The 19530-nt window shown below is 41.8% G+C and overlaps 1 protein-coding gene across 1 annotated transcript in view; it reads left to right on the top strand.

The window, feature by feature from the left end:
* Positions 1-19530, top strand: part of DENND5B (DENN domain containing 5B) — a 119361-nt gene that overhangs the window by 41042 nt on the left and 58789 nt on the right. The window contains exon 2 of the mRNA XM_026070455.1: positions 17011-17120. Coding sequence (XP_025926240.1) covers positions 17011-17120 — 110 coding nt within the window. The remainder of the gene's footprint in view (positions 1-17010; positions 17121-19530) is intronic.

Genomic DNA, 19530 nt, shown 5'->3' with positions numbered 1-19530 from the left:
CTGCTGTTGCTTAGGCAGTTCAGTTAGACGGGAAGAGCCCCAGCTGCAGGGAGCAGCTTTTGAACCTGTTGCAGAGCGCTCCTGCCACTCATTTCTTCCTGGGAGAGCCAGAGCATGCACACATATACAGTTGTGAATACATGTATATGTACTCTTTCTTACAGAGAATAATACTCTTTAGTTGGTAGGCTCACATATTACAGGGAATATTAGTGGCTGGACTGTTGAGCCTTGTCTCTTTGTACCATAAACAACTCTCTCTAGTCTTGATTGAAGGAATAACGACTTCTTCCTCCTTGCAAAATGGTTATACTCTTAATTGTTTTTATAATTGCATGCTCAGATTTAGCTGTCCCACTCTGTTATCCCCACAAGTGCTACCTTTGCTTTCAGAGTCATGTTGCTAGAGCCATACACTTTGGTAACTCCTTTTCTGTGTGCCTTTCCCTGTGCTTATGAGACACCTTCCACACCTTGGTATGCTCAGGGACCCTGGGTGCTAAAGTGTGTTCAGCTATGATGCAGTCTGACTAATCCAGCCTTGATCTGCTCAATATGAAATATTTAGCTTTTAATATATGCTGAAACAGTTATTGAACTCTCCAGAACAGCACAGCATGACTTACTCCATTATATGAAGCGTTCCATTTAATTCTGCAAAATTCCCCTTTATGTGAGAGACATGTAAAAATATTATTACTCCTATTATTTTTGCATGAGATGTTTGTGCTGTGGCCAGATGGGCTGTTATAAATGCTTTGTTTTTGAATTAGCTTCTCTACAGTYGGTGACAACTCGCACTTATTTAAAAATGAGAGCAGCAATTACATACCTTCTACCTATGTATTTCAGTGTGCCAGTCAACCTGGGATCCAGGCACTAAAAGATTAGTGATAAAGAGGAAACATTTGCTTAAATGCCAGGTAATTTTAGGGCTATTTAGAACTCTGTTCTGTGCTGCTCCCATCTCTACTGGCAGGGCACTAAAATAACAGGCAAAATATACAGCTGAGGTGCAAGTGAACTTCTCTCTTACACTCTCCTCTTTGTGCCTCTCTCCAGTTCCTCCTCCAGAGTCCAGCTGACTCTGTGCAAACCTGTTTTAGACCAGGAAGTGTTCCCTGTTCCTTTTAGTGGCTCTCCATGGTCCTTTTACTTCTAAGGTCTAAAACCTCCCAAAAATGTGTCTGGTTGTTGCATGGTGTCTACTGCTCTGCAGTGGAATTTACAGTGGGGTGGCTGTGGAAATTTGAGGGTAGAAGGGGCAAAATGCTGTTTTTCAGAGTAGAGCTTTGGCAGAGGAAAGACTGGTAGGGGATAGAGCCATCTGCAGGGACCCATTTGTCTGTTTGGGTTGGACTTTGCCTTCACCTCTGAAGAGATCTTGCTGGTGAAAGTGGAAGGCATATCCTCAGCTGGGTTGCTGGAAGAGCAGGCAACCCTGAAATATACTGGAGAGGGAATTTGGTAGAAGCCTTAAAGTGGGATTTGTGGGGGGGGGGGCAGGATTTTTGGCTAGTAAAGTCCTTACACAACTGCTTCTGCTCCCAGGTCTCTATGAGGATGTGTGGGACAGGGAAAGGAAGGACCTGATGTGCAGTGGCATTTGTGAGCTGAACCTAGAGACAGTTATTTTTCTGTCTCTAGCCTTCCCAATGAAGATCCAGCTTTACAAAGAAGCTTTGGCAYCTAATACTCCCCAGCGCAATAAGGGAAGCCAAAGGATTTGTTTCTGGGCTCCCCTTTGTAGGGATGTGAACTAAATCTAGAGGCATGGTAGAAATGTTGTTGTGCTCAGAGTTTTCCATCTGGAGTACAGTTTGGATCCAGAAATGAAATTAGCGGTATGGATCCCTGCCTTTGGATTTGAATCCTGACACTTTATTGTGGTATGGTGACTGAGCCCTGGTTTAAGCCTTCTGTATTTTCACTAGACTTGGACTCTGGCCACAAAACAGTCAGCAGTTATAAAGCATAAATCTGATTGTTTATGCTGTGTTGGAAATATGCACAGTTCTGCTGCGATAAAAAAAACCCAAAAAACTGTATCTAACTAGTCATGGTTTACTTAAGGCATAGAGAATATTTTTCATGTGGCTTAGGTGTGCAATTACTGTGTGCTCATAACTTTTCAATGGCCCCTTGTGCAAATTCACTGGCAGCAGCCTGATCTTCAAGTAGTTTCTTAATGCGAGTGGTTTTGACCAGTACACRGAGGTTACTGCAGAGATGCTGGTGGCAGAAGAGGCATTTGAACTGAAGAGTTAGAAGAACTGGTCTTYCTTTCGATGTAATGATACTTGTTCCTCCTAACATATTGTTTTAATGTTTTTAATTGTCAAAACTCCATTGCTGTTTTTTCAAGAGCTAAGAGGAAATGTCTCATCCAGCATGTTGTATAAATCTTTTGTTCTTTGAGTAGCAATTCTGCCCACATGAGAAGCTTTTACAGAGAGATTTTTTTCTCCAAATACTGTAGTCCAGTTGGGTTCAAGCATCTGAGAGCATCCTCCAAACCAAAATGGTTTCTTGGGTGGTTCTGACCTAGCGGCATGGCAGCTGCGTGGGCCGCAGTCCTCGCTGCCCTCTCCACTTGCCGTAACTCAGAGCCTGGCCTGCGGGCACTTGTGACTTCTCAGGATATGRAAAGTTTTTTGGCTTTTCTTTTTCTAAAAAGACACAGTTATTGAGAACTGGCAGAAGACCGGCTCTTGGAGACTGACACAAGGACAATCATTTATTGGCAGAGGCTTGAACGGCAGTTTCTCAATAACCCTTGRACAATGTCTGTTTGTGCCCCACAAGGGCATGTTTCTATTTCATGCCAACGAAGGAGCTTTCTTGATTGCAAGATGCGAAGTTCTTTCTCTGCCGGACCCATCAAAAACGTATATAACAAAGCTTTCGTAATGCTTAGCAGGTGCAGCCTTTGACAGGCAAGYGTTGCCTTGCTGTAATCTTCTCCAAAAGGGTATGAAAAAGCGTGACTCGGTACAGCACGGAGCTAATTCTGCGTCCACCCTCTCTAAATCCGCCTCTCACCCCACTGATGGGATCAGGTGTCCGAAGGGCTCGGACGTGGGCAGGCTGTGCAGGGAGGGTGGCGAGGCCATCGCTGCCCCAGGTGGGAGGGCCACTGGTGGACTGGGGCTTTTGCCATCTGAAGCAAAAAGTCGTGTCGTGTCGTTCCCCCCCCCCCCCCAGAAACTGGGGATAGCTTCCCTCTCATCACTACAGTCTGTATATCTGGAGAGTGCTAATGTATGTAAAAGACAGCATTTTGCAGGCTGGGTTCAAAGTGGCCAATTAAAAAAAAAAAAAAAGTCTTTTGGATCCTTTTTGTGGCTCAGAACATCAAGTGACAGCTCGAGACACAAATTACATCAGAAAACAAGGACTTTCTTTAAAACAGAAATATGTGTTGTCCAACGTAACAGTGCTAAGGCCTCAAGCTTGTGTGACAGGTACAAAAGCAAGCCCCCCCAAAAGCAAAATCTAAAATCAGGCATATCTGACTACTTGAGCTGTAGGATGGGCATCTCTGTGCTCTGTTTATGTCAACGTTGATTAGCATTGGAAAAGATCCAGGACAAATTAAGCTTCTTTCTCTTCTTGTACTGATTTGCCAGCCCTGCTAAAATACAGTGGTAGAAGGTGTTACCAGTGAAGTTATTCACGCTCTGCTGTTGTATCAACACAACTTTTGGAAACTGCTCTTAACTTCAAGCAACAAAACACCTGAAACTTGCCCTCYTGATGAGTAAGGGGGGTCAAATATTGGTGTGTGATGTGTAGAGTGAAGTGGCTTAAAAAAATCTGTCTGAATACAGCCCAACTTAAAACATATCTGAACATACTGCAACTAAAAAAAACTTGTTGTTCTTGTACTAAAAAAGCCCCAAAGCAAAATTTACWGAAAAGTTCCCCTTCTCTTCCCACATTTTTGCACACAAATCTAACCAGTAATGGCATGGGGATTTTAGGATGACAAGATTTTTCTTTTCTTTTTTCTTYTCTTTTTTTTCCTGTTGTCATCTCCAAAAATACCAACTGTAATAAAGCAGCTTGTGAGACAGCTTTTGTTACCTGTGCCCTGGTGGAACAGAGGACAAAATCTGTTTTAAGCTTTTTATATACATATATATACACACATATATATAAAACTGCTCTGTGTGTGTGTGTGTGTGTGTGTTTTCACAACCAATCTGAGAATGTCATTGTGTTTTAACACAGAAATCTGTTATGTTTGAACTTGATCCTGCCCTTGTAAATGAGTAGAAAGAGCAAACATCGGAGGAGTTTGAGTTGGGTACTTCATTCTGTATTCAATCCATGGAGGGGGTTAAACTTGTGAAACTAGGAGGGGAAATGGCTGTTACACTGAGCATGAAGCCTCCTAAACTTGGTGGCAGATGTGGTGGCCTCTAAAACACCCTTTCTTCCTTAGCAGGTCAGCCTGAGCCTGCAGGCAGGTGCCTCTGTTGACTCCCAAGCCCAGCTCCTCTCGCAGGAGAGGCTTTGGCCTCCCTTCGCTTACGGAGCTGGGCTGGCACCTTACGTGGTGCCACTGGTGGAGGTGGCACACRCACCCTGCAATGGTGACCACCCTTGCTCGGCAAGCGAAACCTGACCTCCGTGGGAGACTTCCATATGAGCCTCCAGGTCTTCTCCTTTCCTGCCCCAGACTTGTTTCTGACAGGGCAGGTTGATTTCTGGTGCCAAATGGGCRCCTAAAACCCCCCCAGGACTTGCTTTGGGAGGTCTACTCAGAGCACGCCTGGTGCCCGCAGGATTAGGACTACTGCTGCCATCGGCTTGGATTGCRCCTTTTTTTTAATGCAGCTGGTGGAAGAAAAGGTGAAGCTGGGCTTTCCTTAGCAGCCTAGCCATTAGTGCATTTCTTGAAGTTGAGGCTTGGATCCAGTCCTGTCCTCACCATGCATGGAAGATGCAAACTCATATTTCCTGCTTTGTAGGCAACAGGCTAATCTGAGAAGCCTTCTCCTTGAAGATGTGGTCTGTTATGTGATAAAGAATGCGAAACTAATGGAGCCAGATTTAACACAGGCATTTAGGCTATTGGCTTCGGAGCCAGGGAGGAGTCTCAAGTTTTAGCTTGTCCTTGCTTAGATCAATGTGTATATGAGTTAAAAGGGACTTAGGRTAGGTTAAATTTTCAGAGCTCAGGACACATTTTTCATTCATGTGAGTACCATCATTAATGTTATTCTGGGAACTGAGAGGTGGATGTGAAACCCTTCGGTTTCATATGGTCACATACATTACACGCTTACTATGTAAGTTCTCTAACCAAAAGGTTAACAGGCARTTTAAAAATAATGAAGCTTAAATTAAATTAATTTCAAATTATTGCTCAGATTGTTTTCTAGAYTGGTGCAAATGCTTATTCATTCTATAACACGTATCCAAAATGAACACCAGTTTTGCATATAAAAGTGCAATAAGGAAATAAACATTGCCCTTACTTTATATATAAACAGGACAGACCAAAGATCTTTGGGACATGCTCTCCATATAATGCAAATCGGTGGCTCAGGAGTGCRTGCTTGGAAAACCAGGTTGGCAACATGAAAGTCATGAGTGAATTCCATGCGTCTTTGTTTCTAGAGAAAACAAAGGCCTGAGAAATAGATAACTTTCTTCCCTATATTTATAAGTATAGGTTCAGTTTTACATCTGCTTCACAGTTTTCTGCTAATCAATTCAAGCCTTTGGGTCAGACTCCAAGGTGTGACTGCTGTGCCTCTCTACCTGTTTAGTAACATCCCCCCCCCCTCCAAAAAAAAAGCAACCCTGAAACCCCCATAACTTAAGCCATGACTTTTTAATATGAGAATGACCAGATTATGATGCAGTTTTAAACAAAGCGAAGTGTGTAATTCATGCTTGTTTTCTCATGTAGCGGGATGTCTTTGTTGATCTGTTGGCGTCTGGGAGCGTAGCTATTTTAAGAAGCTGACAGCGTTGGTACTGTATAATGTTACTCTGTAGGCAGATAGTTGGTATTTTAATCAAGGTCAGAAGGAAGGGATGATGGGCAAACTAAGTCACTCATGTTAGTTTTTTGCCTTTTCTCTTTACTTAGACTTATGCAGTAACTCTTTTACATGAYCAAATCTCCTTTTAAAAAGGATTATAGAAATATTAAGCCTTTTCTGAGTGCAATTATTTTGTGGCAATAGCTATTGCGTTTCCCTACAGTGTCTATGTGTAAAGGACTAGACTGGACAGTCATGTTTGTAGCTCTGCACTTCGCCTCTGTTGTTAGTGAGCATCTGCCATTTGACTTCTTGTGCAGGGATTTCCATAACTTCTGTGGCTACTTAGCTGTGTGATTGTTATAAACAGCCAAAATACTGGAGCGGGTAGCAAAACCAAAGAGCCTGCCTGGCATGTCTGACTGTCCCAGCCAGACTCTGTTCCCGAGCTGTTAAATCTCTGCTGTTCACTGCTTGCTCGTAGTGCAGAGGTGGTGGCTAGGTGTGGGGAAGCTCAGTGCCTTAATTCCCTTTGAATGACAATTTCGAAAAGGACTTTTGGGGAGAGCTGTGCTGACAGTGTGTCAGAGAGGCTTGTAAAGGCACTGTGGTTATTTGGTGGTTAACAAGAGCGGTTACCAGCTTTGGCTAACAGCTTTTACCCAGAAGGATTGGGAGTCCTGATTGTGGCCAAAACTGAGACRTGACTCTGTGTCAAAAGTTAGATAAGCTTTTTGTATTCTTTTGGACTGAGAGTCTAAACAAATGCTCTGGCAATCTGTTCCCACAACAGCTGTAGACGATTGCTTGTTTTGTTCCCTTTGCATTAATATTTATGCAACTTTTAAATTCAAACAACTCAAAAAATGAAATGGAATAGCTTGACACCTGGAGTAGAAAACCATYGTCCTGCAGATTTGAATATGAGTTGTTTTCATGTCTCTCCTAAAGGAACAAGAAAATTATTATCCCAAAGCACAAATTCTAATCTAAAAATAGTTATTGAAAGTATTTCTCTGTGCCTTCTGCAGAGGGCTACTTTTCCAGAAAATATGTGCTTGACAGAGTTCTCTGGGTCCTCCAAACTGGTGCCTTGATTATAACAGCTCAAATAGAAGGGTAGTAGTGGAAACCTGCTGTGAATTTATACCTAGAAACTGAATCACCAGAAAGGTCTATGATATTGCAGCTTTAATATATGCTTCAGGTTTGTAAAATAAACTTAACTCAGGGATGACTGTAATGCCTTTATGTAGCATAAGACTGGGACGACTTCTTTTTTGACCTGTGGTGTCTTTGAAAACACTTTTGTTTTTCTGCAGGAGCTGGGGTAGCTGTTATGGGAAGACTGTTCATCTGAGTTATAAACATAGAGCTTATCTATTTGAGTCTTTGCCTAAAAACACCCTATTAAGAGACAGAAATGATGAATGTAACTATTASGTAACTTTAAAAAGTCCTGAAAATGGCAACTAATACAGTATTGAAAGTGTAGCAACATGGCTAACAGTATTATACTAAAGAAAGCCTCCTAGTTTTAGTTTGACATCAGTTAAATATTTTTTTTCTCTGAGTTTCACAGGCTCTGGAATGGCTTAAACATGAACCAAGCTGTCTTTTGCAATAGGGAAACTTTGTGGCAGCATGCTGTTTGAAGTACTTAGAATTTAATCTTGTTACTAATTTTGACAGGTATTTCCACAGTGTCTGTCAATGTCTTTKGCTTTATACTAATAGAGTCACTGAAGTTTTTATTTATCCCATGAATTTACCTGTTGCCAATAGGGGGGGAAGAGATGTTTCAAAGGGGAATGTGTTTGTTTCACATTTTTCCCCTCCCCCAGTACATTTGTGTATCTTTTCATTTTGTTCATACTTGCTTTTTTTTTTTTTTATCTCTGTTATGTTATGTAGTCTTGTACAAATGGCTAGAAGCAGATCTCCATGGCAAGAGCTCAGAAGCTACAAACAAAGCCACAGGTAAACAGGGGTGTTCAGGACAAGACAATCACCAGACCCTCTGTGTCTCTCTCTTTTTCATCCTCCAATTTCCCTTGAATCAAATTAAGGATCAGATTTAAAAACTGCACCTTTTCATTCTTTTACTTAGTTTGAATCAAAATCTGGTAAATTTTATTCTTCTCCCTGAAGCTCTCTTGGCAGATGTGTTTCCCGTCCAAAGAAATGCCTCTAGCAGTGCCGGATATATTGATGGATATATGATATGCTGGATCTTGTGTGTGCTTGATAAAGCCAAAAGACATCTTGCATGAGGTTATATTAGAGGATACTTATTCCACCTAGGCTTATTTAGGTAGATTTGTAGAYAGAGGTGATACTAGAAGGTTCATCTCCACCAGTTCCTGCTAGAGACTCATTCAGACTCGGTTCCTGAAACCTAAAGGAAGCATGTTTTAAATTTTGGATACAAATAACAACATTAGTGAGGTCTCCATACACACAAATAAGAAGCAAAACAGCACAGACATATTGATAGGGCACACAACCCACTATGAATTCCTGCTTAAATCTGATCCATCAAATCTTTTAAACATTGAAATGCAAGAGTTTCACTAGATAGTTTAAACCCTGCCCACCCCCTCGGTCCTGTCCCCTCCTCCACTCCCAAATCTCCCCCACAAAAAAACTCAACCGTCTTACAGACCAAGGTTTCCTGCTGAATAAACTCCAGTCTTAAAATTTTGGAAGGAAAACTGTTTTGTCTGCCTTGTCCCTGTCCTCCCCTTCATACCACTTCCCTCCTCCACTGTAAGATTATGGGAACACGTGGTAGGAAATACTGCCTTTGAATTAACGTCCTTGAATACTGACTCGTGACCCACTGGTCCCTCCATGTAATGTTGAAGCACAGAGGAAAAGCAGGAGAGCCCTGTTTCTGCACTACTCAGAGTCATGAGCCCGTGAACCCGGCAAGGAGCAGCTTAGGTGCCCTCCAGCCAAGCATTATTTTTCCTGTTCCCGTGGTGTTTTCTCACTTCCACGTTGTATACTGCTCGCCACTGCTGCGGGGTCATGCCRATACCCAGGAAGCTTCACAAAGTGCAGTTGGCAGTGGAACACCATGGCTGGATGTGCTGAACATTTTTAATTRGAAATAGCTATCAAAGAAACTGTTGCCGTGATGTACAGTACTGTGCATATTCATGTTCCCRGTAGGTTCCTCTAAAGGAATAAAAGATATTTTTATTTCTGTGGCACAAGCATTCCTGTCGATGTTCCAGAACTTGTAAGGGGCTACAGATAGTTCACATTCCCTGGGCCAGAGGGTGTGGGGAAAGGATGCCTTTGCCTATTTAGTACATATTTTCATGTGCCTCTGAAGCTGTGATAAATAAAATATGCCTGCCTAAATCTTAGAATTTCTAAACTTTAAAATATGATCACTCACATGAAAACAATCATGACTGACAGTCTCACAACTCTAGCTGCCTTTCCCAAGTAATGTTAGCTTTTACCCAAAATAGAAAAGATGTTTATTTTCTAGTTTTGAGAGTTCTTTCTCCTTTGAAATGAAATTAGCACAGTTTTGCTTGATCTACCATCCATTATTTCAACATTTGCTTTAAAATAGGAATTAAATTGCCCTTTAAAAATGAGTGCCTTTAAGGGAAGATGCAAGTTGTTTAAAAGTATCATTACATAGGATGTAGTATCCAACTGAAATGAAACTTAAATCTGACRTATTTTCCACTATTTTAAAAAATACTTGGTGATATTTTTTAGTATTCTGAAAGTTAAAGAAGTCTATTCAAAATTAAACTTCTAATTTACTTCTGAGCCGCAGCTTACCTCACGAGATAGGCTGTTTACATGAATGGGTATCATGCATCAAATATGATGTTACTGTCTGTATTCGTAGTGCTGTTCTCTGGCCATTAATATTTTAAAATATGGATTCAATTCACATTTGATACTTGCTTCATTTTTAATGTGCTTTGCTAATTCTGTTTTGCGAGTTAGCAAGCAAACACTTAAAAGTGTATARTAGATTCAATCAAAATTCACTGTTTGCCTAAAATATGAGCGAAATAAATGTTATTTGTCACATGTGACTCAGCAGCTCACAGCCACCAGTGCTGAGGGTTGATAATGTAAAGTACACTTCCAGTATGGATGCCTTTCCTCATGTTTGCCAAGAAGGTTTTGCTTGCTGTGGGGCTCTCTTCCAGCTGCTTGTCAGTGTGGATCTGGGTGTCACGTGCCGAGTCTCTCATCTCCTTGCAGTGGCAGTTGTGGTGTTTTCTGGTAGTTTGGCTAAATGATGACATTTCACCCTGACATGCAGGTTGCCTTCTGTTATATCTTTGTATTGTTTCTTATCTAAATTGCACAACCTCTTAAAAGCTTACCATGCCTGGCTTTCCAGAGCAGCCTTGTGGGGGGGGTGCAGTGCTCTGTCCTTCCAAACTAATGACTGATTGATTCACTCCAGTGTGGTTTCTTGGCTCTTCTCTTTTGTCCTATGATCATTTGTTGAGAAAACTGTATTTTTTTTTGTGTGTGTGTGTTTGTGTGTGTGTGTGGCTTTTTAAAAAAAAAAACAAAAAAACCCCGCAAAAAAACAAAAAAACAACACTGTAGTAATAAAATGCAAACCCTGCAGAGACTCTGCAAAGGTAAGTTATTTGTGCCACTTACTTTCCTGGATCATATGAACTCCATGTTGTCACTTTACTAGGACATTGTTAGTGCTGTCTTTGGAAAAGCCAGATTTCTTAAAGCCAGATTTGTTTCATAAACAATGCTTTTTAGACATCTCTGACATCTAAATGACTGTACAAGTATTTGTAGTAGCATACAAATTATTAATCATGTCCAAAAGCTGATTGAAACCCTAAKTTTTTTCCTGATTAGCATGGCTTATTGGCAAATGTGCCTTGTTTTTTCCTAGTTGTTCAAGATTATGCTAGATGTTTTGTCTGTTGAATTGGTGGAGGGTGGTTATTAGGGAAAAGGAGATGACGCCARTCAAAAAAAAAAATCATTCAGGTATTTCTGGTGATGTAATACTAAGTCTGATTTGGAAACAGAAGTGGAAGGTACAGCTGTGTCTGGTGGGGTTAGTAAGTGGGCCACCTACTTCCTATGAAGAAGCCTTCCAGGATTGATCTGCCTGTTTTTATGAGCAGTCCCAATGTGCTTCTGGAGCCTGGCAGTGCTGCTTTGGTGTCAGAGGACTGCTTAAATGCAAGATAGCATCTGGCCCTATGCAACAGTTACTCTTCCTTTCTCCCTCTTCACCTCCACCGCAAATTGAGACTGTCCAAAAGGAAGAGTACGGGGCTCCTTGCGAAGGGGGTCTGCTCTCTGCCCCAGGATGGCATGTGGAGTTAGTGTAAAACTCCCGTTGGATGGAATAAGCCAAGTTGAAACTGTTTTGCCCCGTGGGAGAGYGCTAAGAGGACCTACAACAGGCAGGGTGTTCCTCTCATCCTCGCCTCTCCCCTGCTCGCACAAGTCCTGCGCTTACAGCGTTGCTGTGGACTCGTGTTTTGCTGTATCAGAAGTGTCCCGAGTGTGCCATTTCCGCATCTCGGGCATGCTCAAGCTGGCATGTTAAAGGTACCACAGGAGCACAGCAGCACCAGCAGTTCTTGCTGCGCTTTAACAGATCTGTGGGCTCTTGCGAGCCAGAGCACGGTGGTGCCTGGCTGCCTTTTGTGGTGCCGGTGCAGCACGGTGATGGTTGAGCTTGTTCTGCACCCCAAGGTTCCCAGTGAGAGACCTCATCAAAGGCAACTGAAGCTTATGGTTGAGCTCGAAGCTTAGAGAAATCGTTCCCCACCAGATGCTACAGCCATGGGCCCTCCTCYTGGGGTTGGTGTTGCAGGAGGGCTGCCCAAACCCTGCCAGCTCTGTGCGTGGGGCAGCCCACAGCAGACCTCCCCCGGCCCAAAGGGAGAGTGGCCGGGCTCCCCTTGCTGACAGCATGCTGCTGGTGTGAGCCCCCAGCAAGGTGGCAGCAGCCTCTTTCTCCTGCTGGAAACTCRGAGAGGCTTTCCCTGTCCTCCATGCTTCCACATCTGACCTGTTTTATTTTTCTTTTTTCTTCTTTTCTTTTTTTTTCTCCTGCTTGACTCTGGGTCAGTTTTCATCTGAGCAAGGAGTGCTCAAGGGAAATGGAAAACACCATGCACAAGTCTCAAGCACCTTCAAGTAAAGAGAGGCATATGCTCATTTCTCTTACCTGTGGACTGCTTTGCAGGCCTTGGATACAAGGTGCTTTGGAAATCTTGTGCTCAGGCGCAGGTGCTAGGGTATCTCAGTAGTTAATTACTGTCAGATAAAACCTCTCAAATGAGTACCTCTATATGCCATTGCTTCTAGCAAAGCAGCGTTGTTGGGACGAAGACAGYTCTGATAGTGATAAAGAAATGTCATATGCAGCCTTAAACATTATAGCAGTAGGAAGCTTTTCAGTTACTGCTAGATTAAAAAAAAAAAAATTGCAGGTTAGTGGTTCTGCTAGATGGACAGAGTGTCACAGTTGTTACTTCCTTTGGCAGTGGCTGGGGAAGCAGCAGCAGTGCTGGGATGTCTGTGTGAGCAGGGAGCTGAAAAGGCCGTGCAAGTAAAGCAGCTTCTTCTGGCCTATCTTTGCAACTTGTATGCTTTTGCTTTTTTCCCCTCCCACATGCTTTCAAGCCTGTCTTGAAAAATCATGGCTTTCAGTCAAAAGTGCTCAGTTCATGCTGCTCTCCCTAAGTCTTCCACATGAAAAGCGTCAGTTAACTCACTGTAGTGGAGGAGATGCAAAGCCTGCTGCCTGGAGGTGTGAAGTTTCTTTAACTTAATAAGGCTTTGGGAACAGATTCCCTCTGCCTTTACTTCTGATAATGAGGGGTAAACTGTCAGACTGAATTGATGTCTTATAGTCTGTCTTTTGAATGACATGTAAATGCCAGTGCCTTGGCCCAAAGAAATGGCAAAGTCAGACTGTGGCAAAGTGGCAAACTTAGCTAAATGTATTTTTTCTGGATTTTCCCCCTTTCCCCCYCAAGTACCTTTCCACAAAAACCCAGACAATTGTCAGCTGAAATTCTGATGGGAGAAACCACAAGCCTGATTTCTGCAAAGGGGAAGTTGCAGCAATTCTGTTCTTCATTTTCTTAAGAGTAAGGGGATGACAACATGATCTTCATTTGACGGKGGTAGCCCAGTGCTGAATAGGTGGACTGCACTGTTTGAGCAAAATACAAATGCATGACAAGACTGCAGTTAAGTGGAAGTGAATCACTTGAGAAATGCAGCTGTCTTAAGGAAGCATTGATATTGAGATATATATACATATATTTTTTTTCCCCTTGTCCAATCTTGCATACCAGTATAGGATTTAACTCTGGTTCCTATACTGTTTCCACAATATCTCTTTTAGAGAAAGAGCTGGGAAAAGTGATTTTGGAATTGAGTCTTTTATCAGAAAAATGTATCTGTTTCTTAATTGCATGACTCACTTCTAAACAGAGAGATACAGCTGCATAAAACTTTGTTTTTTGCTAAAAATTTTTAACACATTGATCTCTTTGGGGCCTGCAAGTGAGCACAAGTGCTAGAAAGAGTAAATGACATCCTTAATATGTATTGCTGCTAGGACTCCTATTTACTAGATGATTAATCGATTCAGTTGTTGACTATCATGTCTATGGCCTATTTATCAAGTAAAAGGTGTTTTTACAACACCTGTGTAATGCAGATAGGAAAATTGCCCCCTGAAGAGTCTGTGAAGGGCTGGACCTGTGAGCTGTAGTGGTGTTAGTGTCGCTAAACCTCACAAGCTGCCCAGTTAGCTTCAATCAGGTTACTGCAATGACGTTTTTCAGTCATGGAAAGGCAAACCCTTACAGAAARTTGGACTCCAGCAGTCGCATTCTGTTAGCTATGGAGAACTTATGGAAGTCTTCTAGATATTCTTTGAAGTTGCAGTAAAAGCAACCAAATATATTTACCATCAAATATCTGCGTTTCTGCTAATTCACAGGCAGGTATGGCAAAGGTATATGAAGAGGGTTGAAGATCCAATTAAGAAATAACCTCATGCCTGCCTACTTGATTATGCAAGCACATTAATTACTGTTTAATGCTAAGAATTAAGAATGTTGCCAAGTATGTTTAAGTGCCTACCTGGAGGGAGCATTTCTGCTGGCTTTGCTTGTTGAGATTTTTATCTTGTAGAACTTGATACCTCAACAAAGAACTTCTAGACAAAAATAAGAGTTGTTTTCTACTGCTATGTTCTGTAACAAAGTAATATTCCCTGTTTTTGTGTACTTCAGTCAACTTAGTAAGAGAGCATGAAAAGGATCTTCATCTTGTACTCTAGACTGCCATGGAAGCTAGTGCCAGCTCTTGTCCAAGTGGAAAAATGTGGTGAGCTAATCAGCTAAACCATGAGATGTCTTTTAGTTTGATCCAGTTTAACTGATACCTTCAGTTTTCATTGACGTTTCTACGATGTGTATGCTTTTGCTGGATTTTTGGGTTGCCTTGAGCAGAAGCAGGCTGGATTCCCTTGCCAGTGCTCCTCACATTTTAACATTTGCATTTGTTCCTGCCCCAGGAAATATGCCTGTAGCATTGCATCACCTTGGACTTTTTCCTCTCAGGTACAAAATATCCTTGTAAAAGCTTATTTGTTTTCCCCTTCCCCCCCCCCCCCCCAAATATCCACCAAAATTAAACAAAACATACACAGTGCTAGAAAAAAATAATGCAGCAAAAATATTAGGTGGATGACTGATTGATCATGTGTATAGTAAAAATGAGCAYGTGTCTAAATAGTGTGTTTAAAAATGAGCTATTGCATAAAAGCACCTGTATCCTTAAAATCACAAATACATCTTTGGAAGGAAAAGGTTTCAAACTTGTTCTTCAAACGTGTTTGGTGTTGGGGGAGCGTCCCTCTGCCTGGCTCCCGAGGGTGGCCGGCGGGCACAGCGGCTTTCACAGCACGGGAAGTGCAGCGCCATCAGAGCTGACTCGCAGACCTCGAGGARCTTCCCGCTGCTGACACGTGGGCTCGCAGGAGGGAGTGATGGCGTAAGCCCCCGCTTCCTCTTCCCGGCCAAGCGGGTGGCTGGTGTTGGCGGTGAGGTCGATGCAAGAAATTCCTGAACTTTGCCTCTTGTTCCTCCACCCGTTCCTGTTGTACTGATACCGCTTTTATGGCAGTGGCCCTATAAGCAGGGTCAGGGAAGACGCCTGCCTTTTTTAGAGGCGGGGAAGAGAATCCACCTCTGGAGATGCTGACCTGGCTCTCTAAACTGACAGCATTTTAAAGAGTTTCTATGCATTTATTATTCTGGTACGTGTCCTTTTTCCCCCTCAATCTGAAAAAAAAATAAAAATCCCTGTAGTGAGGAACTTTATAGCGCAGTATCTCATATAGTAAACAGTTCCCAAAGCTTTGCCAGGAGTTGGGCATTTCAACTGTGTTTTTCTTTGTTACCCTGTGGTAGGCTGCAGATCTTAGCTCTGCAAGGCAAGGACTGAGAAGCATTGCTTTAAGAAGCCGTTTGTGCAGTTATTTCCTTAGAGTAATGCTGATTCATAGCTTTCCTGTATAAAAAAAATGTATATTAGCTCACGGTGAGCCAAATGACTGTGTAGACTGTGCTCCTCAAGGAGCAAAGGGCATGTGCCAAATGGTTGGGGCCTCAGAAAGCGTCGGGTAACTCCTGAGCTACTGATTTTGCAGCATCATTTAGGAGGCTATTAGCTGTGCAAATGTTGGATTGTGACATGCAATTCAGCAAGCACAGATTACATTTCCACAGTCCACTTTGCCTTCAGAGAAGGGCAGAGGGACATTAGTAAACTCATAGTTTTTATTTTTCTTGCAAGAATGGTGGGTTGCCTTTAGAGCTTGCCAAATAGTTGAATTTTTTTCATCCAAAATAACCTTCCATTAAAAAAAAATTGAAATCTTGGTCTATTTTTAGGTATAAAGAGAAATCAAAATATTTCTATTTTAAAGAAAAGAGATCAAATTCTATTTCATGGCTTTTTAATTTTTTTTCTTTAAGTATCTAAGTAACACTGGGAAGTCTCAAAGCAAGCCTTTCAGTGCCAAGTAAGTTTTGTTGAAAACATTTAACAGTTTGAACTTAAGGTTTTCATCCCATTCTTGTCTCCCAGGTGAGAAGGGAACAGAACAGCAGATGATAGTTCAAGACCCACTTGTGGTCTTTAAAGTAAGAAGCCCAAAATTAGTAAACTAATACCTTGATCAGGAATCAGTGCTGGAAAAAATTGTAGTATATGGTAGTGTAATTAATAGATTTTAAGACTTTCTTATTTTGATTACTATGTTGCATACTGTAGACTTTTCAACGGTGGAAACTCTGCTAACAATATCACCTTGAAATACATTATTTGTGCGCTGATAACTAGATGCTTTTCTGCTTGAAGTCTTATTTCAGTCTTCCTCTTTGCACTTTCTGGAATCTCTATGTGTGGCAAAAGTCTGTCCTTGAAATTTGACATGGAAGAAATACATGTTTAATGCAGGACTTGCGATATAAAAAACATTTATAGTGAAGCCTTGAATAATTTGTAATAGCTGAGAAGTGCTCATACCTTTTATGACCATCAGACAATTTCTTGGGCACTTAAGGGAAAGTGCTCATTCAGTATTTAAGGTCAAGCTATCTCTGKGTATTCAAACTGTAGGGAAAAATGGAGATTCAGATGACTCCAGGGTCTTTTCCCATAAACTCGCACATTAATTTTTCTCTTACCAAAAAATTTCCATGCGGTAAATACTAAGTTGGAAGTTATGTTGCAACTGTGGTAAGATTTTTGTGGGAAGGAGGGAAAGATTTGACTGAATGTGCATCTTTGACATTTCTCTTTTGAAAGCAGTACAAGCGTTGGTAGTAAAAAGGCCCTTGGGATTTCGCGTAGCCGTTCGCTAGTGAAACAAAACTGTGCAGGCCAGCTCCCGCTGCAGCCTYGCTGCTGCGGCAAGTCACCACTTCTTCCTTTGTTGCAGGAGAGAACTTCGACCAGAGCCCCTTGAGAAGAACTTTCAAGTCCAAAGTTTTGGCTCATTATCCGCAGAACATAGAGTGGAACCCCTTCGATCAGGATGCCGTCAACATGGTAGGTGGAGAAGTCCTGCTATCGAGCTGTTTCCCGGCAGCTTCCGCTCTGAAACGGTTCCTGGGTTGTTTACCTCCGTGCTCGGTGGTTTAATTCTGTTGGGACTAAATGCACCCGCTAAGCATGCCAACTGAAACGCCACGGAGGAAGAGGTATCGTAAATATACAGAAATACTTAGGGGCAAAACAAAGGTTAKATACTGTACTTCTCTCATTAGCTCTAATTAAATCTAGTGTGTGATGAAACAAGTCCCAGCGGCTGGGTGAGAAGGAGGAGTAGTCACCTCACATACACATCAGCAGGTTTAAAGGAGATTTACTGAGAAATTTTTAAGACACTAATATCCATGAGAAATTTCTGAGGACCAAAGCTCTTGATGCTACATATATAAAGGGAGAGGGGGATCTTTGCTCAAAAGCTGGAACTTGCCGAAACTACAGCTTTTGTGAGGTGCTCATTTTTAATGGCACCTCTGCACCAATGCATGCATTTTCTGTACATCTCTTTCCTGTCAGCAAAGTTTGAGATGAGTTTGTTTGTGTGGCTAAAGTCCCATGAATAGGGCAATAGGAGAGAACAGAATTTCTGGTGTTTTATATGTTTGCAGGAAGAATTAAAAGACCAAGGATCCACTGGAAATTTTCCCAAAGAGCTGATATTCAAGGATGTTTGCAAAAATCACCAAAGTCCTTGTTAAGAACATATGCTGACAAGAACAACCAATTACTGTCGTATGAGATAAGCTTCCCAGTACAGAAAATGCTTTGTTTTATAATTATGCCATCCTGCATCTGTCATTATGTTTTAGAAGTAAGTAGATGTAATAATAACATTAAAGCAGTGTTACCAATGCCAGCTGTTTTAGAAACTGTGCATTGGATCTAACTCAAAATTGGACTTTTAGGGAACCCCTTCTCCCCAGTCTAGTTTAGACTTGTCACATCTGAGGAGAGTAGGATTAAATATTAGCTATTTCAGAATAGAACTAGCCTGAGCATTTGTGGAAATATTAATTCCAGATAATCCCCTGGCCCTCACCCTTCTGGAGAGATGAGGAGCTAAGGAGTGGTTGCTTTGGGCCAAGCTGCCACCGCTACCACAGTAAAATAGCTATTGTAAATACAGTCCGAATTACATTTAGTTCATGTTTTCAAACTGTTCTCTGCAATTGTGAAGGTCTAGAAATCTCCAAATAAGATCTCAGTTTTCTTTTTTTTTTTTTTTTTGGTGTGTGTGCCAAATTGTGCCAAAAATTTAGCATGAAAACACAAGCTAGTAGTAGCAGTGACACTGGGAGTTGATACCGTGGTATTGCAGTCATGCCTAGAAAGGCAGAGATGCCCCTGATGCCAGTATTAGTCCCCCTGCCCGCTGATGGTTGGAGATTTTGCACGCTCTGCTTCCAAATGTGCACTGGTAGAAATGGTGCGATATTGGAGTAGGTCTCCATGTTACTTTGGATATACAGAAGGCACGAAGGAATTGGAACGATGCTTGATAGACACAGCTAAGGTGGTAATAACTCAGCTACCTAGTTAGTGGTGAGACAGTTAGTTTTTTTTTCTGCATTGGTGATGCTGAGAAGAGGAGAAGCGAGTGAGGGTGGGTGGCAGGAATACGGCAGCAAGCAGTAATAGCTAGAATTGCTGCATTAGTTGTACCTCACATTACCTTTGAAAATGTCTAGTATTCATGAAGTGTGATCATATTATCATACAAGAATGGAATACTGAAAACCAACAGGAGACCTATTAAAACAAAATAATTGGGCTGAACTGCATTCAGATGAAATCATATAGCTGAAGAGCACATCTTTCATTTGCAATGTGTCTGGGAAAAAAAGGCATTTACTAACAGCGGCAGCGCTTAATAGTCTTTTAAATTATCTTTTGGAAAACTTTTTTTATTGTTTTGATCCAAAGCATCATTTAAAGTAATACCCACCTCCCACAGAATACCCACAGAATCCTTTGAGGCAATTATTGGCCTTTCAGATCTCTCCTTGCTGTATTAGTTCTGCCTGCATGTTTTATGTGAGTTTTCCAGAAGCAGTTTTCCTCAGAGAAGAAAATGCATAAATCCTTGAAGGTTAACTTGTGAGAATTCTGGCTTTTCTAGATGCCTGAGGAATTTCAATTGCCTTTTGAAGCCGTTCTATCACTTAAAAAAAATACCCCTGAAGTCCTGAGAAATCACTCTGCCTACCAGTCATGTTTTATCTCCCTTTCAAAGTAGTATAGAGTTCTATTTTATAAAGAAATACTTATTTTTTTTCTCACTGCTTTCTGTGATTATCCCTGCCAAATGTCACATGCTATTTTCTGCAGCCATTCTGTGGCAGCCATGTGATAAACCAAACTGAGGCTCTCGTTACAGAGGAAAGTGAAATTTTTAAGAAATAACTCCTAT

Source organism: Apteryx rowi, unplaced genomic scaffold (genome assembly GCF_003343035.1).
Source record: "Apteryx rowi isolate R43461 unplaced genomic scaffold, aptRow1 scaffold_31, whole genome shotgun sequence".
Classification (NCBI taxonomy): Eukaryota; Metazoa; Chordata; class Aves; order Apterygiformes; family Apterygidae; genus Apteryx; species Apteryx rowi.
The sequence above is the reverse complement of the archived record's forward strand: the minus strand, read 5'-3'. Positions and strand labels throughout refer to the sequence as shown.